General features: G+C 40.2%; 2 protein-coding genes and 1 long non-coding RNA gene across 4 annotated transcripts in view; 1 reads left to right on the forward strand and 2 right to left on the reverse strand.

The window, feature by feature from the left end:
* Positions 1-3,997: 3,997 nt before the first annotated feature.
* Positions 3,998-6,044, forward strand: LOC149270491 (uncharacterized). The gene is made up of 2 exons (XR_016271693.1): positions 3,998-4,978; positions 5,228-6,044. It is a non-coding gene; the product is annotated as an uncharacterized LOC149270491 (long non-coding RNA).
* Positions 6,045-6,315: 271 nt separating this feature from the next.
* On the reverse strand, positions 6,316-6,981 carry LOC108610285 (uncharacterized). The gene is made up of 2 exons (XM_018002289.2): positions 6,756-6,981; positions 6,316-6,656 (listed from the first exon to the last, which is right to left on the reverse strand). The coding sequence occupies exons 1-2, from the start codon at positions 6,856-6,858 to the stop codon at positions 6,529-6,531; spliced, it is 231 nt and encodes a 76-aa protein (XP_017857778.1). The 5' UTR covers positions 6,859-6,981; the 3' UTR covers positions 6,316-6,528.
* Positions 6,982-18,821: 11,840 nt separating this feature from the next.
* The window catches only part of Naam (Nicotinamide amidase), a 37,907-nt gene continuing 33,263 nt past the window's right edge, over positions 18,822-23,465 (reverse strand). For both annotated transcript variants that reach the window (XM_089476603.1, XM_089476611.1), the window contains exons 5-7: positions 22,949-23,083; positions 19,483-19,923; positions 18,822-19,420 (exon numbers count right to left, since the gene is read on the reverse strand). In XM_089476603.1, coding sequence (XP_089332729.1) covers positions 19,301-19,420; positions 19,483-19,923; positions 22,949-23,083 — 696 coding nt within the window. In that variant the 3' untranslated portion in view covers positions 18,822-19,300. The remainder of the gene's footprint in view (positions 19,421-19,482; positions 19,924-22,948; positions 23,084-23,465) is intronic.

Consider the following 23,465-nt stretch of genomic DNA (forward strand, 5'->3'; position numbering starts at 1 on the left):
AAACTGAATTATTAATATTAAGCTATAGTACATAATCATGCTATGAGAAAAAACTGAAAAAATAACGGTTTGACCAGATATATGCCACAAAAAAATGTACTCTATCATAAAACTTTTATTTTTATTATGATAAAAAAATTATATATATATAAAAATTAATTTTAAATTTAATTCTTATATATTCTACAAACAATATAAGGTAACTGTCAAATATGTATGTATATAGTGAACATTGACTGACCTTTTCTTTCACTTTTCTAAGTATATCTTTATTAATAATGTATATTTCGATATAAGCATCGTATTTGCAGCGAAGAGATATCCTTAGCTCATACGCTAGCTAAACTGTTAGGCAGGACCAAAGGACGAAGCGTTATTTGTCTGAAGCTTTGTCCTGGCCTGGCCTTTTATTTACTTCCTTCAACTGTTTTGGCTTATGGTTATAGTCCTTGTTCGAATCAAGTGTATGAAGAACATTTTTAAATTCATAGAAAATCCATGTTATACCTTAAAGCTAGCTCGCCTAATTATAGAATCTGCGCAAGTATGCTGCCAACAATTTTTGTTCTGTTTCTCTTTTGAGTTATGTTCAGCAACATCATATGCAAATATTTTTGAATTGAGATGAGAATTCGTAAGCTGGAACATGAGTCGCAAGTGTGGGCGGGGGATGGTGGGGAGGCAAATTTAAAGCCTTTTTTGAGCATAAAATGTTTCTACTAATGACTGAAAGTCAACAGCACACACACACACAGAGACAGACATACATACACTGGGGCAGACAAGCTTCTGTTCAGAAATACCTACGCACATGTGTGTGGACCCCACCACCGGCAATCAGTCAGCCTCAAAGTGTTTCTAATTAAGACTCTGGGTCCTGCCTCTGCGGCTCTGTTTGGGTGTCCTCTTCAAAATGGGCTCTCGTCTCCTGCGCAGTCAAGTGTTGTCTATGGAACAGCTCCGGACGCAGCTACACGGCCTGTTTACATGCACAGTTTGTTGCACACACACACACATATACATGCATATACATACAGACAGTGGTACATGCAGGTCCTGTTACTCGAAGGAATTTAATTATAACTTCTGTAACTAATTTCCGTTTTTGGCAATTTGGCAAGCGGATGTGTGTCCACATACACATGTCTGTGTGCATACGGCAGTGCAGGAGGCGGAGAAGGGGTGGCCCCATCACTGGGAATTGAGCTGCACAAATTAATATTTAATGCAACCAGACGCACAGTTCCAACGGCTGTTGCCAACTTCTCATTGAATATAACGCATACGCAACGATGGACGCTGGCCAGAGACAAAAACACACAAAAGGCGAACGGACGGCTGCAGAGGGAGCAGGAGGGAGGCTGTGGGTGGGGGAGCAGGCTGGTTTGCAAAAAGTTAGAGCCTGCTGTGACAGCAATGAACACGTAGCCGACATAAACATCATCATCAGCGGCATCAACATTATCATCAGCGTCATTTACGTGACTTGCCGTGTCCATTAGGCCGGCAAGAGGATGGCAAGATGGCAGGACGGCCAAACAACGTGACCCAAAGGATTACAGCGACCCGGGGAGTTATTAGACCTATCAGCAGCAAGGTACACCGGCAACATAAATTTATGTGCATATACATTATATAAATATAATAAAGAGAAATTAATAAAAAACAAAATCGTAAAAAAAAGCACCAAACTTTTTTCTACTCTACAAACTTTGGGCTTAGCTTCGCTTGGAGCCGCGCCACGCTGTTTAGCCCCACTTAGTCGGGCGATGGCAGGGGTTAATTTAAAGTTTGCTTTATATTAAATGAAATAATAAATAAGAGGAGCGAAAAAAAAATAAGTAAATAAAAAAAAAAAAAAAAAAGAAAAAACAGCGGCCAACCTGCAAAGGGTCACTTGAATTTGATCGTTGCGCGAACAATTTTTATTTGCACTTTTGATAAATTAATTAAAAGCGAAAAAGGGAATCTTTAAAATAATTAATTAAATAAACGGGGCAACATGGCAAATAAATAGCCCACAAAAGCAAAAGTTGAACAAAAAAGCAAAACACAACAACAACACATTCGCACAAAAACAAAAATAGCAGTGGATGATGACTGAATGCCAAATGATGAATGCGCCTCAAAGCGAACTCTGAGATTGAGGCGAGGGCTGAGGCGGAGGCTGAGTCAAAGCCTGAAACGAACTGAAATTATGGCAACCAACTGACACAGAAATCCATTTTTCATTTTCAGCCATAAGCATAGAGAGGCGGCAGTCGAACTGAGCTAGGCTGGGTCGGGGCTCACTGTGTGTGTGTGTGTGTGTGTGTGTGTGTGTGTGTGTGTGTGTGTGTGTGTGTGTGTGTGTGTGTGTGTGTGTGTGAGGGGGGCTGGCCAAACAGGACCCAAGCCTTTGCCTACTTATTTATGAGCTTGTATGTCGGTAGTTGGTCAAACAAAAAACGACGTAACAACAACAGGAACAACAGCAGCACCGTCTCCCAAAAAAAAGGGTTAGAGATTACAAACGAAAAAATAAATAAAAAGAAGCAGCAGCAAACATGCTGCTGATTTTTGTTGTTGGCTGCTGTAGATGCTGTCGTTGTTCCTGTTGTTGCTGTTTTTATTGTTGTTGTTGTTATCGTAATTTTTCTAGCTACTGCTAGCGAGTCTGAAAGATACAGAGAAAAAAGATAATAGCACTGCGTACATAATTCGGGGCACGCCCGACTCTAAGCTACTCTCTAACTGCTGGAGTGAAGCATAATTTAATTAAGAAAAATTGTTTTCGATTGAGAAATTATAATTGAACAAATAATAGAAATTTGATATGCTATAATATATAAAGAGCAGAGATAATAAAATATAAATTACAATAAAAAAACTTTTTATGCATAAATTAATTGCCGTACAAATAAATACTTAAATCATTAGAAAATCATACTTAAGTTTTATGTAAATTAATATTTATATACTTTTAAATAATTATTTATATTTAAATAATTAAATATATTAGGTACTTAAATATTTAAAACAAAAATATTTTGTTGTTGTTCATTTTTTTTAATTTAATTTAATTTGTTTTCTTTTTTTTTTAATTTTATTTATTTATTTATTTTGTTGCTTGTAACTCAATTATGTTTGGCAAAATTCTACTGATATTACTTTAATTTTTATCTAAACCATTTGAGACTTTCATTAAGTAATAATATAATGTAAAAATATTAATATATAATATAAATAATAATGTATAGTTTTAAAAATAAATATTTCAAATTTTTATAATTTTACCACGGCTAAGAGAATATCCGATTTGCTTTTCTAATTTGTCTTCCATGATTGTGAACATGTATGAAATAATATTTATTTAGCAACTCTAAAGCAATCAAATAGTATGATTATATCAATGCCTAAAGTGTTTTTGTTTTTATTCGTTCCCTTGTAGCCTTATGCTTATAGAGGAATAATAAAAATGACCGGCCTGCCCCACAGCCATAATGTTCAAATATAAACACAACAGATCCGGTTTCCATTGTGTTTATAATTAACCCTATAGATGCCCAACGGATTGACAAAAATAGCATGTTGCGCCTACGACTAGGGCATCAGCAACGCTCAGTCAAAGACCTTTTCCTATTCTATTTTATTCGCCTCTTTCCTTTTTTTTTTCATTTTGGGGTTTCTTCTTGGGCGGCTATTGTCTAGGAAATTGCGTATACGCCTGGTAGCGCACAGAGCAGCATGTGTATATATATAAACGTAAGCGTGTGTGTGTATGGGTGTATGTGTGTGTGTGTGTGTGTGTGGCATGCAAACAAAAGACGCTTGGCTGTCAGCTTCGAACTTGAAAAATAAAAGAGAAGAGCAGAGTAGAGATTTCACAAAAATGAGTTGTAAATGTCGAAAGTGCTTGATATGCCGTAGACAATTTTCAAATGTCGGCAATCTGCAAAGCAATTTGAGAAAACAGAAAAAGAAATTGGGCAAATATGCGCTATAATTTACACACCAGGCCAGCTCCTTTTCTTTTTTTATTATTATTATTTTTTTTTTTTTTTTGCAACATTTTTTGGCGTTGCTATTGTTGTTGCTGTTGTTGCTCTTTGTATATATTTATATATTTTTGCCATGACAACTCATCGGGGAAAGGCCTGGCTCTGTGGCTCTGTGGCCTGGGCCATGTTTGTGTGTTTTGGCTGTAAGCAGCTGTCACTGATTTCTGACAAATTGATTTGACAGTCGACAGGCGACAGCCGACCAGCTGAGGGGTGCTAGCCTAGCAGCAGCCTGCCAGCCCTGGCAGCAAGTCAGGCGCGTGTGCTAAAAAAAAAAAAAAAAGAAACGAAACGAAAAAAGATGAAAGCTGACTGTTGCCGTGACTGTTGCCATGGTCTTTGGAATGCGTGAGAGTCTTGTGGCACGGCTGCCCAGCTGAGCCGAATGCCATAAGAGAGCCAAAGAGTTGCCGTTATCAAAGAGCAGCAGCGTGGTGAATAGTTTCCAAATGTACGCATGTATGTGAGTCTCTCTGTGTGTGTGTGCGTGTGTGTTTGTGTGGATGTGTGTGGTGTGTACATCATGTCCATTGTTATTGTTTTGTTGTGCGACATGGCAGAAGTCTTACAACTTAGTTGCAGCCAGTTACCTGCTTGATTGACACACAACAATCGTTTGACTGACTAAACGCATGCAGGCGAGCTTCAGTCGGAGCACACAATGGAAGCAGATATCAAAAGCGAATCGAAAAGAAAAACATTGAGCCGCTGGGAAAACTCCGCATGAGTGGCAGCTGCCAGGCCACGTCTGTCAGCTTTTTATTTATAAACTGTGCAAATAAAATCAGTAAATCAGCAGCAAAACCCACGCAGTTGACCTAGTTGTATGTCCTAGATATATGTATGCAGTCGTTGCTGCCCACAAATCAAACAATTAATTTTGCTGTCTGAAATTCCAGCAGTAAATCAACAGTCAAACAATTGAACCATTTAACTATGTAAATAAAATTAATACGAGCAAAGAATACAGCTGCAGCTCGACAACAGAGAGGGAGAGAGAGAGAGAGGGAGAGGATCGGCCCACGGTCACCTTATGGTCCAGAGTCCACAGAAAATCCATTAAAAATCAATCAATATTTGTAAAAACAAATGTCATTCACTTTTGAGCCTGCCGCCTCTCTCTCTCTCTCTCTCTCTCCCACCCTCCTTTTCTGAAGCCAAATTTACTAGTAATTCACCAAACACAGCAAAAATTCAACAAAAATGTCAAAAAGAAAGAAATGCTTGCCAAACATAAAAATTTGAAGCCTGCAAGCAGCGGGCGATAAAGCAACAAAATTAAATAAAAAGAAAATAGAGGACTATTAATGACCAAGACCCCAAGACAAGGTGAGTGTGAGTATGTGTGTGTGTGTGTGAGGGAGAGAGAGGGGTGGGCAGAGCATGAGCTAGGACAAGTGAGAGCGAGCGAGAGAGAGTGAGACTAGGTACAAGGTCTCGCTCAGACCCAAAAAAAAATGAAAGTGTGAAGATTAACAAGAGGGCCTATGCGACTGCAAAATACTCTTCAAGGGTTGAGAAGATTACTACATAATCATTTAAATTTATATATTATTTATTTCAGAATCTTGTATACTTTGCTGTATTATATATATTTCGAACAGACGTTTCCTCTCAACTGTCTTTCAGTAAATAATTGTATAGGCACAGCATTTTTTGGCATTTATTTTTATTTAAAGAACTCTAGTTGCTGACAGTGATAAAAGTAAAAGGTTCTTCCGATTGGCTATAGTCCCAAGGAATGCTGCTTACATCTAAGCCATAGTGAGTGAGTCTCGATTCTCTGCATCTGCAAGGCTAAGATAATACGCCCTTCCACATTTCTTGAGCAGAGTAATTCAGTTTCATACAGACACACATATCTCTAGACAAGTGAGTGTAGCACGGTGAGTCGCCGTTTTTGCTGAAATACAAAAAAAAAAATTTAGTTGCGCTCGCTCAGCCTGCGCGTGGTGTTGACCTGATTTTTCGTGACGTCATTTGGCCCACAATCTAAAGCTGCTGCTGTTGCTGCGCGCTCGCCCATGCACACAAATGCACAGCTGGAAATGGGTTGAAGCTAAACATATGATCCACAACTAAAGCAAGGGCAGTTGGATTAATATGTTGACAGTGCTTGAAATTGAAAAATTATCCAATTAGCCGGAGAAATATTTTCTTTGTGTAAAATTCTATCCTGGAATAAACTTTCAAAAAATTACGAGAAATTTCGAAAAATTCTTGTGTAAGAGGTCAGTAGCTGGAAAATCAAATAAATGCAAATGAAACAAGAGCGGATGAGCCTGTTGACTAACGAGTGTCATATAATTTAGATGCACAAATTTGACATGAGGGCTCTTACAAGAGAGTTTCTAGACAGGCTCAAAGTTTTGCTAGTACAGACAATATAATTAGATAGATCAGATATTACAAAACAATATTCAATTTCTGTGCGAAAGGTGCTTGCTGATGCAGATCGTCTGAGTTGCCTTCGCCGGATGCCCTTGCGTCATTTTGCCTTCATGCAGCAAACTTTGCCGCGCAATATGCAAATGGTTTTCACCCCCGCGTGCCGATTTTTGGGGCAGGCACTTACTTCGCGACAGACGCCGCCGCTTCTGGTGCACGATACCAGATCTACAAGGGCGAGTGCGACATTATTGAGTGGCTCGTACACGATGTGAGAGGGGGTGGGGCTGGGGGCTGAGGGCTGGGGGGCTGTGTTCCGAATCTTACCAGATCTGTAGACGGGTCGACAGGCAAGGCAGTCGCCAACCAGCACCAACGATATCAACAGCACGGCTGCCGAGGTAACCGAGCCCACACTATTCGTAGACATTTCCTAACAAATAGTCAAAGGCTTCAGTATTTTGATGATATATATGTAAAATAAACTAAAAAAAATAAACTTTGAAGGTTAAGTCATGGCCGAATTTCCGAATACAACTGATTCCACCCAGCCAGAGCCGCTATGTGAGGGAGTAAACAACATCATTATGATAGCCCCGGCTGAGCGGCCAATGCAGCTGAGCAGGTGGGCCATTAAATTGAAACTTCTTAATTAAAAGCTTGCAGCAGACCAAAATAAAAGATATGGAATGCAGGGCGGCACGGGAGCAGCGGGTATGCTCGACCCAAAACTTGCCTCTAATCATTAAACTTCCATGAATGTTCATTTTAGTTAAGCAAAGACTATTGATCGATAACGGCGTATGCCATGCTAATATCGATAGTATTATACGGCATGTCAAATTCAATTACTGAAATGTTTGTCATGGATAAACTAGGTAAACATGCGACTATCGACTATCGATAATACTCCGATAACTGAGCAGAGCATGCATGTGCTCATGTTATCGGTAGCGATACATACCTCGACTAATCGATAAATATCACAGCGAGCCATATTTGCCTCTAAGTCTTTAAGCGGCATCTCTTTTCCACACTTTCGCTCATTCATTTGAATGGCTGCAGGGTATACGAGCTGCGAACTGGTCGGGCGGGCAGGACACCTTTCAAGCTGCAAATCAGTGTAAGCGAATATAAACCGCTTAAGGACTTGCGACTTGGCGCTTTCAAAATAACAAGAAAACTGCCTCCAGTCAGGGCTAGTACTTGGTCACGAATCCAAGTCTATGCTTTAGGTGCTCCTCCTGCTGCTCCTGCTGCTGCTACTGTTGCTCCTTCTGCTGCTCCTGCTGCTGTTACTGCTGCTGCTCTCTTACGGTTGGTGTCTGAAGCCGCGGCGGAAACGCCAGACGGATACGGATGTGCTGGTCCGAGCATTGGTTCACCACAGCGACCAGTGAGCAGCAACAGCGTCCGTCTAGGCACTGGGAAAAAAATTCAATTAAAAGCAACAGCACGTAACTGAAACTTTTTTTCCAGCTTCTTTTTATTTTTACTTAATTCTTTTCTTTTTTCACTAGCAAGTTTTGTATCTTTTGCTCTGTGTGTGTGTGTGGGTGTGTGTGTATTTCTTGATATAGCAGCTGCCCTTAGGGCTCAGACAGCGCAGCTCCAGTTGGGCCAGCTGCCCCGCCCCTCTATACATAGACCGAGTTATAAGTTGGTGCCAGCTGGCAGTTGCTCTGTGCGCTGCTTCAAAGTTGCAGCGGTTTATTTTCCTTTCGCTGCGCCCTCTCTGCTGGCCATGGCTTTCCTCCCATTTCTCCCCTTAGTTTTAGCAGTGTTTTTTGGTCGAAAATTGAACGGCTGCAGCTGCAAATGGTGGCTATCAGTTATTGGTAGTACATGTCCAATAAAAGCCAAAAGTTCATCTTGGCCCATTGTCCACTTTTACCCAACTTGATGCTTCACTTAAAGTTTCGCTCGTCCATTGGACTCCAGCAGCATATTAAATATTTGACAGCCCGCAATCGAGGGCAATCAATAAGCGAGAATTGAGATAAACGCGAGAGGCTTCATCTTAATCAGATGAGTTATATACAGAGCCAGCTATAAACTTTCCAATATATGGAGTAGGCGGACTATCAATTTGTTTTTGAGTAATATTGATTTTTATTGCATTAAAAACTAGCTGAATGTTTGAATATATTAAAATAATTTATACATATATTGTGCTTATTAAATTTTATATTTATTTCAGTTTGATCATAAGATATATATATTTAATATATTTGTAAATGTTAGCTCGATATTTGTATACTTAATTTTTTCCACCAAGAGCTCATTTTCACCAGCTCACATAGATATCTCATTATGTATAATATTTCCATGGATGCCACATGAAATCATTTAACAACAGATTACACACATTCAGATTTCCATGCAAATTTCCGTGCAGATTTCCATGAAAAAGTGCAGCTAGTTTTTCAGCGTATCAGTTTTAAGTAGTGTAATTGGATATGAAATGTATATTTGAAAAAGTTTGAAAGCACATAATTGCTGTCAGAAAGTAGGTCATTAATGTCCAACAGAACCGCACATAAAAATAGTTTTACTTTTGACTCGTGCCAGTGCATGCCACACACATAATTATTATTTCAGCTGAAATTCAAGGTGGCAAACTTTCTACTTTTCAAATTAAAAACGAAAACCATAAAATAATGCCACAGTCCATGAACTATTTACACGTGGCTTAAATACACATAATTCACCTTAGCTATTCGCTTTAAATATGCAACGTGTTAACTGCCTTTGGCGCCAAAGCATACTCCACATGAAGTTCGCTCGAACTGCTCTGCTTTAAGAATATCTAATTATGCCTCTGCTCGGTTTGGCTCGGTTCTGCAACTATTCCTACTATTTTGTGTTTCGAGAAAATGTATATAAATATACACATATATGTATGCATATGTATATACATATATGTATGTATGTGTGCTCAACATGTTTGTGACTATGATATGGGAATGGTTTGGCTCAGCACCTCGGCTTGGGCTAATTTACTGGCCCCCCGTCTGACATTTCCCACCATAACACTCAACTCATTTATCTGTACTGCCTGCTTATCTCGCTGTGTGACTGTGTGTGTGTGTTTGTGTGTGTGTGTCCCATAGGCGACCAGTCGAGTGGCCTCTCAACATGGAAGCAACACTTGGCATTATAGCGCCTCGGCCCTTACCCCTAATGAAGCGCAAATGTTGATGTAAAAATTTAATTTAGTTCCTAATCCGAGCCACACACGATTGTGCCACGCCCATAGCCATAGCCATAGCCATAGCCATAGCCATAGCGGTAGCGTCTTCGTTGTTGTTGGCATATCCAAATGTTTATGCAACGTGTTCGTGGCCAGATGCGTGCTAACCTAGCTAATGTGTGCGTGACATGGACCCGGGGGCCAATGGGCGATGGCCGACTTCGATGCTGTGGCCGATGCTGCGTATGCGTCATATTGCGTATACGCAGCATGAGCGCTGCTGCTGCTGCTGCTGCCGCCGTTGCTGTTGCTGCTGCTGTGGCAAAAATAATAAATGATGCGCCACGTACATGTATTAAAAACAATGCACAGAAAAACGCTGACAGGCAGCCGGTGCCGCTCACCGTACCCCGTCATAAAAGCCACGACACAAAGCAAAGCTAACAAACTGAGGCGACCGGCGACCGGAATGAAGCGTCAACCCCATTGAATGTTGCCCGCCTGTTTGCCAGTTGTTGTTAGCGTTTTATGTTTAGCTGCCACAATGCAACAGCAGCAGCAGCAGCAGCAGCAATGGCAGCAGCAGTGGCAGGCAAAACTAACAAACGACAGGCAACAACATCAGCCTGTCCTGGACTAGAGAACGATGGGCGCTTGGATTGAGCGCGGGGGCTTCGGCTGCTTGTTTATGGCTTTGTTTGCACTTTTGTTTATGGGGTGTACATTTTAAACGCCAGGTGACATGTGCATGTCTGTGTCCTTGTCTGTGTGTGTGTGTACGTGTATGTGTGATTGCATGTGTGACGGCTCGGACATGGCCATAGAGTAGCCGGCAGATCCTGGCTGACAGTTGCGCTGATTTTAAGCGTCCATCAGAAGCGCCTGTTTGACATTTAATTGCGCTACATTGTTGTTGCCCTTTGCTTGCTTGACCACCATTACCACCAACACCAACATCATCATCATCATCATCATCATCATCATCAACAGCAGCAGCAGCAGCAGCATTATCATTATCGTGATCAACCCCATCAGGCAGCAAGCTCGCCCTTGTTTTGTTTGCCTTCGTCTGATGTTTTTAAGCTCTGCGGCCAACTTTTGACACGCAGCGCTAAAGCCGAAAGCCAAAGTCATGCGACTTTATTGCACATTTCACGGCAATGCGACAAAGATTACACACAAACCAGCACACACACACACACACACACACACACACGTATATGCGCATGCATTGCGCAAACTGCGCAGCTAGGGCTGGGCAGCGATGCGTATCTCGTGTAAACGCATTTACAAGCTCAAATTGTTTTTCGATTTATTGTGCTAACTGCCAGCTGCTCTTTAACATCAAGGTGCAAAAGTCTTGCAGAAATTTGGAATAAATAGAAAAAAGTGGATAATAAAGTGGAAAGTATTAAAGAAATTGTAGTTTTATTTAATTATTTAGTATATTATTATTTAATTATTTTTGTAGCTCAGTAATAATTTCATCGATGAAATGAAAATATTTCCGAGCTGTAAAAAATGGTAAAATAGATCTTACAGACTCAAATGCATTTTTTACTGGACTTAGATAACGAAAGGAAGGCATACAATTTTAGCTAATGCCGATAAATTTCTTAAATGTATGTTTTTTTATATTTTTATCTTTTTTTAAGAGCTTTTCTATATCTTAGGCAACTGCATTTCATGTATGAGCTATGCTTTTAACACACCCTAATAATTTATTATTTTAATTCGCTAAACTATCGCTTAGATTAAGATATAATGTAGAAGAACAACTTTGCTCCATAAAATATACACGGATAATAGAGAGCTTCTATATTCACTTTCGATTATGATATAGATCTGGCTAAAAACGAGATACCTATATATGTATGTATACAGCAGAATAATCAAAATTATTACTCAGTCAATTAGTAGCCAACTCTACATAGGTAAGTCTATTTGAATTATCTCTCTCCCTCTCTCGCTCTCTCTCTCTCTCCCTTTCTCTCCCTCTCTCTCCCTCTCTCTCCCTCTCTCACTCTCTCTCTCTCTCTCTCTCTCTCTCTCTCCATCTGCTTCTTTACTTCTCTCAATGTCTCTCTGTATTCAACTTTAGCTTTCAAGCGTTTGGTCATATATAAATAGTTTTTACGAAATGTAAGTACATGTAAAAGTTTGTCCTTTGACAAATCCCAACATTTTTCCGGGCAACTTTATTATTGCTTAAAAAATTGATTAAACATCTCTTGAAAATAGATGGCTTTAAGAGATTTTTAAGTGTAATGCTTGCCTAAATCACTTTGGCTAAACGATAATTACTCTGACCGAGAAGTTGTTCAACCCTGTGACAGATGCGCGCACATTTACACTCACTCACTCACACTCACACACACACATTCATTCACTCATACTCAGACAGACAGGTAAAACTTTTAAAAGTTTACACGTGTTGGCAAACGTTTTGCGGTTACATTTGGCAAAGCTTGGTCCAAAAGAAAAAAAAAAAAAAAAAAAAAGGAAAAAGAAAACTAAATTTGTTTTTGGCGCATTTTCGTTTTCTTTTTTTTTTTTTTTTTTTTGTTTTGCTTAATTTCAGCTGTCGCAGTAGCTGCCTTTGCGACTTAGCGTTTAAGCTTACACACACACGCACATACACTCGCACGCACACAGACACACATGCTGACCATTTCCTAATGGCCCTTTCGTGGTCAAGCATTTAAGCTCCAACCCTGACCATAACCTCAACCTCCGCCCCACTCTCCTTTGGCTCGACCTGCTGCGCCTTGTTCAGCTTTTGTGCAACCGCAAAAGTCGCAATATACACACACTCACTCACACGCACACACACACACACACACACACACACAGAGACACATATTGTACACCTTTTTCGACCATTTCGCACACGATGTTATGCGGTCGTGTTGACATTTTAAATGCCTTTTCATTTGTCTGCTCCCTCACACATTACTAACTCCCTCTCTCTCTCCCTCTCTCTATCTCTCTTTCTATCAGCCGTCGCTAATTTCCTGCCATTTGCGCTTAAATGCCACAAAATTTGACTTGGCAATAAATTGAATAGTTCTAGCTGTGACCTCTGACCCGCCCGCCTCTGGCTGACATTTTGCCATTTACCATTTACCATTTGCATATTTGCTTTTGATTAGCGCCAAAAAGTTTTGAGACCCCGCTGGAAGACTTTTGGTAACATCTTTTAGCGCTTTGGCTAATGATTCCACACATACACCCACTCATACACACACACACTCATACACTCATACACTCACACACATTGCTGCATTCCGCTGCAACTACAAAATATTTCCCATATTCGTTTGGCATTTTCTCATATGGATTTCATTTAGCTGTTCTGCTTGCTTTTTTGCTTTGGGGCTTTGCTTGGGATTTCGTTTCGGCTTAGGGTTTGTTGGCTTTTGGTCTGAGCTCCCATTAATTAAATTCGCATTTTCCTTTTGCGACTGCGATTGCGATTGCGATTGCGTACAGCGTTTTTTCTTTGTATTAGTTTTATCTCTGCCGGCGCTGAGCCACCAGGGGGTGGGGGCAATTAAAACGACATTTTTCACACGCACAGCGAAGAGCGTATTGTAATGTAATTAAAAAATATCACGTATACGACGCGTGCTGCCCCACGGGTACGATTTGCTGCCTATTTATGAGCCCCATTTTCAAGCTAAAGCCAAACTTATTTTATACTCGATTGAAACATAAGCAGGCGCCCAAGCTCACGCACACGCACACGCACACGCACATGCATACACGCACAACGCCCGCTATTTATGCGCCATTTATGGCTTATGATGGGGGAGCAGATTCAGTAGAAACTGAGCTGGGGCAACCAGCTCAAGCTCCAGCTCCAACTCCAGCTCCGTTGAATAATTATAATTTGGTTGTTTTGTTATGCCACAATAATCGGAGATTCCGAATCGCCAATCCCATGTGATGCACGTTTATATTTTGTATTTCTATGAAAGCATATTACCTATGATAAAAATTTAAAAAAAAAAAAAAGTAAATTAGCTCAGCTTACATTTAATCTAAAAATTAATTGGAAATTTCGACTTAACAAGAGTTTTTTTTATGAATATTTTATTATTTTAAATTAGTCTTTGATAAATAAACCGAAACTCCTAAGGGTATGAATCAGAGTTAAGCATTTAAAATTTCATTTTGCATGCAAAAACATATTTCAATTTATATGAAAGGAAACTCATTCATTTGGCCAATTAATAATCTCTGCAAACATTCAATACGTATTTGCTTTGATTATAAAGTTGCTCGGAAATGTTGCAATAGCAGGGCGTAGTCGGATTTTCCATTTAATTAAAGCTATTCAATTAATGTTGTTTTCCTTTTTTTTTCTGCTTGCCGTTGGAGAAATGAAAGCAATCTGGCATTCAGCTTTATTATCCATTTACAAAGAGAACTAAAAGCAATTTTAAATGCATTTGGACTTGCCATAAATGTATTGCGAAAATCTTTTATTGAATTTCGAATGAAACTTTTGACGAATGCGAGCTGTTGGCACTGATAACACAAAGTCCAAGATATACAACGTGTTAGCAAATATTCATGAAATTCTAAACTATAATCAAATCATTTGTTGACTAACGGGCGAGCAGGGGTTGCTTTGCTTAAGTGGCGGCAAGTGTGCTTAATGACAAAAGTTTGCAAATCAGTAAAGCATTTTATTGCCACACACACACACACACACACACAAGCACACGCATGCATCTAGGAGCAGTTAGATGATAGACATAACATATGATATACGAAAATCTCATAATCGCTCTCAGCACAAAGTACTCATATCACTGTGGGAGGCCGGCCTGGCAGGATGTGGGTGTGGCAGCGGCAAGCCAAAAACTTCATATCTTGTGTGCAGCCAGGACAAACTCATTTGACTGCATTAAAATTAACACAGGCCAGCCCACAGCGGGAGATAGACAGGGAATGAAAGAGATAGAGAGAGAGAGTGAGCGAGATAGCATGAATGTTTGAGCGAAACAGCATCAGTTGTTACTGCCATTGTTTTGCGGCATGCGGCTTGACAACTTCCTGCTGCATTTCCGCAACTGCCGCAAAACACGCATAAAAAGATGTGTTGCCATAATACGCATACGCCGCGTGGCACGCCGAAAGTTCGCTCGTTTTGTGCCGCAAAACCTTTGCCTATCCGCGACTTAATCAACAGCCACAACTGCCGCACTAGGCACTACCTGTATCCCCCACACTAAGTAGGGCACGAAATTTCACAATTTTCGGCACTATACATACATATATATATATATATATATTAATGTAAGTATATATAGATGTAGACATAATTAAAAACTTTTGGGAGTGACAGCAATCTAATCAGCGTTGAAAATTAACGCTGCAAATTGCTTTCACAGTTTTATTTAAGCAACTGCCACGCCCACGCCGCCTGCTGTTAATAAACAAATTATAATTTCAATAAGCTTGTCGCACGTAAAACAAATTTCATACGCCCCGTTGGCCTCCCAGCAACAAAAGCCCCAACAACAACAGCAACAGCAGCAGCAGCCAAATTGTTGTTTGTTTATTTATTGTTGCTACTGTAGCTGTCTGTTGTTATTTTTGCAGCTTATTTAGTTGCTGTCAAAATGGCAGCTGCAGCTGCCGCTGCCGCTGCCGGTGCAACGTTGCAGAGTCAACAGCAATTTCCATAAGCAAATAAATAGATTTGTGCTTGAGATAGCCTCGCGATGCGCCCTAAAAGAAAATTAATCTTTCACCAATTGTTGTTGATGAGAATAATATATCGTAAATTATAAATCGATTAAAATAGGATTAATGGTGATACATAAATATACTTGATTACTGCTTAAAATAAATAAATATAGAGCAAAGCAAAATTTGATATGAAAATTTGTGTAATAATGTTAGTTGTATATAGTTAGAACATATATAAATCTAATTCAAATGAAATCGTATCGAATAACTAGTAGATAAGTAAAAAATATATATGTATAAATCTGAATCATTTATTATTTTAATAAGAGCTAAGCTGAGTTATCTGATTGAGTTTTCAAACATTTGTAAGTTTGTTTTTAATAATCTTATTATTCATATCCATGGATCAATTCGGCCTGTATTCAATCTTTATAAATAATATGCGTAAAAACATAGAAACGTTTGATAATGCATATTTTAAGCTTACTCTAAATACAGATAACAAATTAGTATATTTTAGCACCGGAGATGTTTACGTAATATTCGGAGCACATAATCAAGCATTGAAAGCTATTTTACTATATATATATGTATTGGGTAGTCGGAAAAGTCTTTTCGTATTTGCCCAATAGATGTCCTTTGAGTCGTAGATCCCCAGTGCTACCAATCACATTGTGCACTACCATATGATGTTCGATTGGTAGCACTTTTAGCTTCATTTGCCCAAAAAAAAAAAATTTAATTCGAGGAATTGGAAAAAAAAATTTACAGCTGTTCAAAAATGAGTGAGAGCAAAGAAGAAATTCGCAATATTTTGAAATTTTTGTATATAAAAGGGAAGAATGCCACGCAATGAAAATTTGTGAAGTTTACGGTGACGATGCTGAATCAGTTCGTGTAGCACAACAATGGTTCGCTTGCTTCCGTTCTGGAAATTTCGATGTGAAAGATGCACCTCGCTCTGGTCGACCAATCTTTGAAATAGTCGATGAAATTATGGAAAGGATTGACCAGGACCGTCACATAAGCAGCCATGACATCGCCATTGAAATATACATTCATCATCAAAAGGTACTGATCCATTTCTCTATCTCTCTCTCTCTCTCTCTCTCTCTCTCTCTCTCTCTCTCTCTCTCTCTCTCTCTCTTAAAATCCCCCTTAATAACAGCATCTTTTGAATGTATCACCGTTCACGTTCTGCCACTCTTTAAACTTAAGTTATCAGCACACTTATGCGACGGGCATTAGCTAATCGGGAAGCTGCATAAGCACCTAATTGCTGAGCAGCTGCTTGCTTTGGTGCCGGCAGAGCAAACGCGATGGGCCAGTTGTTCAAGCTGATATAGGCAGTTCACCAAAAAGTGCAACCAAACATGCCCATTTTCCACTCAAGCCCAACTCCCCACGCCCCACACTGCGCCACCCTGCCGCTAACCTCAACAACATGCCGCAAACAATGAGGCTTAGCGCCCAGTTACAAGCTGCAAGTCAAGCAGCTGGCGGGCTAAACAGCAGCTGTTACCACAACTCTCACACACTCACACACACCCACACACACACACATTGTTTATGTGAGCGCGTGCACAACTCCAATGCAGCCCATCGAACTCAGTTACAGGCCAGGGACAAATGTGGCGACGCCTACGTTGAGAAAAATATGCGAAAATTTGCCGAAGCAAACGCGGACTTTCCTTGTCCCATGTCCGGGGCAAAGTTTTTCCCGACTGGCACATGGCCAGCCCATGTGTGTGTGTGCGTGTTGGGCTGACAATAATCCAAAAGTTTTACAAGCAAAACGAGCGACCATTACATGGGCGGACGGGCAGAAACAGAAACCACTTGCAAGCAATTTTCATCAGCGCACTTTCCTCCTCTTCATTTTGCTTCTATATATATGTATGCATTTTTTTTTTTTTTTACCATTTTACCAGGCGTAGCCACAGCTGCTGCTGACAGGCAGGACGAGCATTTTGCTTAGTGTCTGACCGCAGCTCGCTGCAAATCCTCCACACACAAAGTCTGCAGCGAAATCTCTGGGCAAACGCATTTAGCATTTGGCTGCAGTGCGGCCCATGTCCACATCCAGCTCGGCATCCGGGGGCCACAACTTCATTGTCTCCGGCAGGCAAAAGGTAAGCGATTCGAGGCCAGCTCGATAAGAAACTAATGCCAGTGCAACCGCAGCCAGCATGCATAGCTCTCCCCAGAGCTAAGTCCATTTAGCAGTACTTACCATAAAGCTCAGCCAGCTCTAGGCCCTGAGCACTATATGGACTGAGACTGGACTGGTCGGCTGCGGGCTGCACTGTGGCCTAAGCACTGGATAGAGCTGCTTACAAGCCTGACTGAGAGAAAAACAAAAAATAAAACAAACAAATAGACGGCCCGGCAGTCAGGAGTAGTCGACCTAGTCGATACCTCGACCATGAGTTGAGATCGTAATTAAGTATCTGAGGTGTTAGCCACAATCAGCTTGAGCCACGGTGCTTATTCACATTTCAATATAATATTAAATTAAATTTTAAAAAAATTATAAAAATAGACCAAGTCTATTTCTTTAGCAACAAAATTATACTCTCTATTAAAAAATGTCCAATTCGTATGAAACTAAGGAGAAACAAACACATTTTAGCAATTCTAAACATTATAGACTACATTATTCAAATTATATTCAGAGTCATGTCAATTGGCTTCAGGGCTGTTCTATGGAAACAAGGATTTGTCATCCCATATACCCATTTACATTTACAAAGAAAAGGAAAACAAAGGAAAAGAATTCTTAAAAGAGAATGCGAAGAAAAAATATGGTTAGAAGTGAAAAATAGCAGTTTACACTTTACACTTGCCACAATGCAGATGTAAATGGCCACGCCCACAGCTCACGCCCGCTGGTCAGACGCTTCGGTTACTTTCGCCAGCTGTTAATAAATTTAAAGTTTTGCTTTTACTCTGCTGGGCAAAAAGGAAAACCGGACCAGAGCGAAATAAAAATTGAATAGACAACTGTGCCAGCAGACGATTCACACACTTGCTCGACTGTGTATGTGTGAGTGTGTGTGTGTGTGTGTTTGTAGGAAAGTTTAAACTTTCTTTAAACGCTGCATGAATTGTTTGTCTTGTTTTTTTCCCTCTACAACTACAACGTGTTCTTGTCGCTGCTGCTGTTGTCCAGCTTTCCATTGGCGACGCTAAAAAAACGTTTTACAGTCTGTGCACAAAGTATACGTCCGTGTATGTGTGTGTGTGTGCACTTTTGGCAGGACATTTATTAGCTTTGTTTTGATGCTTTTGCTTATGCAATTTCCAAGCTACATACATACATCGATAGATGCATTTACCTACAGGTCGACAGAGCGTGGCATGTAAATGACAGCAGAGCTCATATTTCCCAGATCGAAATTTATGGCAATATTTGGAAGCTTCTGCTGCTGCTGATTGATTTAATAGTTACATTTCGAAATGAAAGCAGCTCGCAAGGGAATTGAAAATAAAATTCGTTTAGTCATTTTCCATTTTGTTTTCCATTTATGCATTTTGTTAATTGGTTTTATTTTGTCATTATAAGCTCAACATGTCATTCGTATTTGTTTTCTACGTAATATTAACTTGGGGTTTTCAAAGGAATTTCACATGCAACAGGTGCCATATACAACATTTGCCAGAGAGGTGCGAGGGCTAAGAGGCTAGTACTTAAGCTGTTAATCTACAGAAACTGTTAGGCAACTATTGGCATTTCCAGGGTATTTAGTAAGCCATCAAAAGGCTGTTAGAAACGTTACGAAATTCTACATTTATTTGTTCAGCAAGAGCTGGCACTTGTCAGGTGTTTTGTTTATTGGATTTGAATGGAAATGCACTAAAGTTTAATTAACCATATAAACTAGTTGATATCATTTGAGAGTCCGGACCAGCTATTCCTCTTGTGAATGCTTAGCTTGTGCGATTTGTGATGTCTTTAATTTATGCCTTTGGGTTTTTAAAAGCTGGGCCTGAAGCCGTTGCGCTGCGATAGCACTGAATCGGGACTCTTGAGCTCCATGGCCAGCTTGTAGCCCAGCTCGGGTCGACGATCCCGACCCTCAGCCATTGCCTTGACCTGATCAAAAGCAAAGGTTTATCCAGTAAATCCCATTTTAGCTACTCTGTCGCTTCACTCACCTCGTTGCTGTGCACAATGACGCCATCGCTCTTGATCACCTTCTCCTTGGTGTGCTCAATGTCATGGAAGTCGGTGCCGCGGCAGCAGTCGTCTATCAGGACAGTGCGATAGCCAGCGGACAGAGCATCCACGGCCGTCGCACCCACACACACATCGTAGGCCAGGCCGCACACGTAGATGTCCGTGGCGCCCTTCATTTTCAGCTGGGCATTCAGCGTGGTGTCCGACAGCTTCTTGTTGTCCCAGAACACGGAATAGGAGTCCACCTCCGGATTGGTGCCCTTGTACACCTTGATGCCATGATCGACCACCTTCAGATCCTTGTGCAGCTCTGCGCCCCAAGAGTCCTGCACACAGTGACGCGGCCACAGACGCTGCTTCATCGGCGGCGGCCCGGCAAAGATGACCGTATCAAAGACCTTCGCCGAATCGGCATCCAACTGCGAGCATATTTGCATAAAATATTTCATATATATATTTACCAGCAGATATATATATTTGATTATAATGATGTTTAATATCAATAAAATGAACTCATCGACTAGCAGGTAGTGCGATAGAACAAGATAAGGGTCCCAAGTACGGACTCTATAAATAGACAGATGAATACTAACCCTTGCAACCCCAGAGTCAGATTATGTAAGAGACGAGCGCTAAGCCCTACAAACTCAGCGATAGGATAAGAATATGTAATAGACCTTACACACTCAGCAATAGACGCACTAGATGTAAGGGTTAAAAATATGCATAAGTCTAGGTATAAAATCCCGGGCTCAGAAGAATAAAGATCTATACGTAATTAAACTCATTTCAACATGCTCAGTAAGGGTTGACGAATCAAATGGAATTAGCTAATTAGGAATTGAGGGTCCGACTTAATTTGCTCCCGTTCATAATTTATACATTAGTATCCCTGTGGGCCAGAATTTTCATCGCAATAACCGTACGGACGCTATAAGCGGAGTCGTTAAAACTGGAATATACTTTCCCATATTTGTTAATTCAACAACTTTTTATAGCAATTTTCTATTCGATTATAGCCTCAAAAATTTTTATTTAATTAAATCAGGGACCGTAAATAAGAGTTACGCATTTAAAAACAAGTAAGAAAGCTCTAGTCGAGACTGCTCGACTAGGAGATACCCTGAACCCTCTAATCTGATACTCTAATCATTCTGCACTTCTTTTATGCACACATACATACAGATGCATCCACACGCACGCATAAGCATGCGCTCTGCTAACTGCGCAGTAAGCAGCGACTGCGCTTGGGCTGCGCTGCAGTGTGGGCAATATTATGAGAATTTATTTGTCGAATAATTTCTTTTGTAAACATATGATCTTAATGAAACTTTCAGAGTGTAATCATATGGTAAATATGTGTGTACATTCCAAAGCACAAGTCTCTAGTACTTGAAATGCGTTTTTTACAAATTGGGGAAGAAGGGGGCGTGGTATCCAAAATCTGTAAATTACAAAATCTTTGTATCGATTAACTTTATATACAACACAAATTTGAAGACTCCAGGTCTAAAAATGTTCAAGTTAGGCTAAAAAAACAAAATCAATTTTTCGATTATTCTCGATAAAAAAGTTATCGGACGATTTATCGAAAAAATAAAGCAAACTCGTACTGCGTATGGTACACACGAGTATGCATGCCAAATTTCAGCTCTCTAGCTCTTATAACTTCTGAGATCGACGCACTCATACGGACGGACGGACGGACGGACAGACGGACAGGGCTATATCGACTCAGCTCGTCACGCTGATCAAGAATATATATACTTTGTGGGGTCTGCCACGCCTCCTTCTGCCCGTTACATACTTTTTCACAAAACCATTATACCCTGATTTCCCATTTTCAATGGGTTCAGGGTATAAAAAAAAAATTGAGGGATAAAAGAACTCCCAAGAAGAGAGAGGAACGAACTCAAACAAGTAAGAAAGCTCTAGTCGAGACTGCTCGACTAGGAGATACCCTGAACCCTCCAAGCTGATATTCTAATCATTCTGCACTTCTTTTATGCACACATACATACACATGCATCCACACGCACGCATAAGCCTGCGCTCTGCTAACTGCGCAGTAAGCAGCGACTGCGCTTGGGCTGCGCTGCGGTGTGGGCAATATTATGAGAATTTATTTGTCGAATAATTTCTTTTGTAAACATATGATCTTAATGAAACTTTCAAAGTGTAATCATATGGTAAATATGTGTGTACATTCCAAAGCACAAGTCTCTAGTACTTGAAATGCGTTTTTTACAAATTGGGGGAGAAGGGGGCGTGGTATCCAAAATCTGTAAATTACAAAATCTTTGTATCGATTAACTTTATATACAACACAAATTTGAAGACTCCACGTCTAAAAATGTTCAAATTAGGCGAAAAAAACAAAATCAATTTTTCGATTATTCTCGATAAAAAAGTTATCGGACGATTTATCGAAAAAATAAAGCAAACTCGTACTGCGTATGGTACACACGAGTATGCATGCCAAATTTCAGCTCTCTAGCTCTTATAACTTCTGAGATCGACGCACTCATACGGACGGACGGACGGACGGACGGACGGACGGACGGACGGACGGACGGACGGACGGACGGACGGACGGACGGACAGACGGACAGGGCTATATCGACTCAGCTCGTCACGCTGATCAAGAATATATATACTTTGTGGGGTCTGCCACGCCTCCTTCTGCCCGTTACATACTTTTTCACAAAACCATTATACCCTGATTTCCCATTTTCAATGGGTTCAGGGTATAAAAAAACAATAAACTTTTATTTGTACTTAAAAAAAAAAAAAAGAAAATTATATTTAATTATTAAAATTGATTTTTATAATAAAAAAGAAAAAGAAGAGTTATGATTTGATTTTTATATGAAAATTGTTCTGTAATAATCATTTTTGATTTTAATCATAAAAAGAAATTTTAATAATTAAATATAATTTTTTTTTAAATATAAATAAATTATTATTTTTTAATTTTTTGATATAAAAATTATACTCGTTAAGGTCCCTGATTTAAATTAAATTTTTTTATTTTACGGCAATGTTTTATGCTAGCAGTACAGTACGAAGGAATACAATATATTTCAATTTCATAGCTCTTTTTCCAAATCAAATCAATTAAATCATATAATTGAAAAGGAGCTGCAGATAGATATATATAATTATACTTTAATCTATTTTATAGACTTATCACATTCTCACTTTAACCTATTTCATAATCTGATATATGTTACGTTCATTTGTAATTAAATTTGGAGCCTAGACACCATCATAATCCCTAAGACATTAACTAACTAATTGTAATTGAGGTTTCAATTTCAATATGTATCGTTCATTTGCTTAATATCAAAATGCAAACTGCCATTTACATGGGTAAAATGCTTGGCCAATGAATCAACAATTCGAATATATGTATGTATGTATGTGTATATGGCTCTCACTCACCGCCGAGGACTCGTCCATGGGTCGCATTTTGACATTATCAATAAATGAAACATGATCGCTGGGATGCCAGTCTAGGGAGTAGAAGACCGCATCGAAGTCCACCGTGTCCAGCAGCTTGTTAATGGGCTCCAGTATCTGCAAGGAGAGCGGTCATTGGATAAGCTCGCAACAGATAAGAGAAGGCGGGGAGGGGGAGGGGGAGGGGGAGCGGGAGATGGAGCGGTCTGTCAGCTGAGCAGTCCATAAAGCGACGACGGAAGTGTGTGTTATTAATTTTGACAAATTTTCATGTTCGAGCGAGGGCAGTAAGTGAAGTGCCGGCCAGCACAAGTGCACCACCGAGGCGGACGTACTGCGGTGGGCGGGTGGCCTCGGCTCAGCCAATTGCGGCAGATGGCAGCCAAGAGCTGATGTCGATGCTGCTGCTGCCGATGCGGCACTTGGTTGGCTTTGCCGCTGACGATGGCATCCGGCGTATGTCGCAGCGCGGATGCGACTTAAGTAAAGCATATCCGCT

Source organism: Drosophila arizonae, chromosome 2 (genome assembly GCF_054131065.1).
Source record: "Drosophila arizonae isolate 15081-1271.41 chromosome 2, UAZ_ARI_1.0, whole genome shotgun sequence".
Lineage (NCBI taxonomy): Eukaryota > Metazoa > Arthropoda > Insecta > Diptera > Drosophilidae > Drosophila > Drosophila arizonae.

Excerpts from the sequence above, each read along its gene's own strand:
- LOC108610285 (XM_018002289.2), bottom strand. The coding sequence starts at position 6,858 with ATGTCTACGAATAGTGTGGGCTCGGTTACCTCGGCAGCCGTGCTGTTG. Across the intron at positions 6,657-6,755 it reads TCGACCCGTCTACAGATCTG|ATCTGGTATCGTGCACCAGA; the intron begins GTAAGATTCGGA and ends TCGCCCTTGTAG.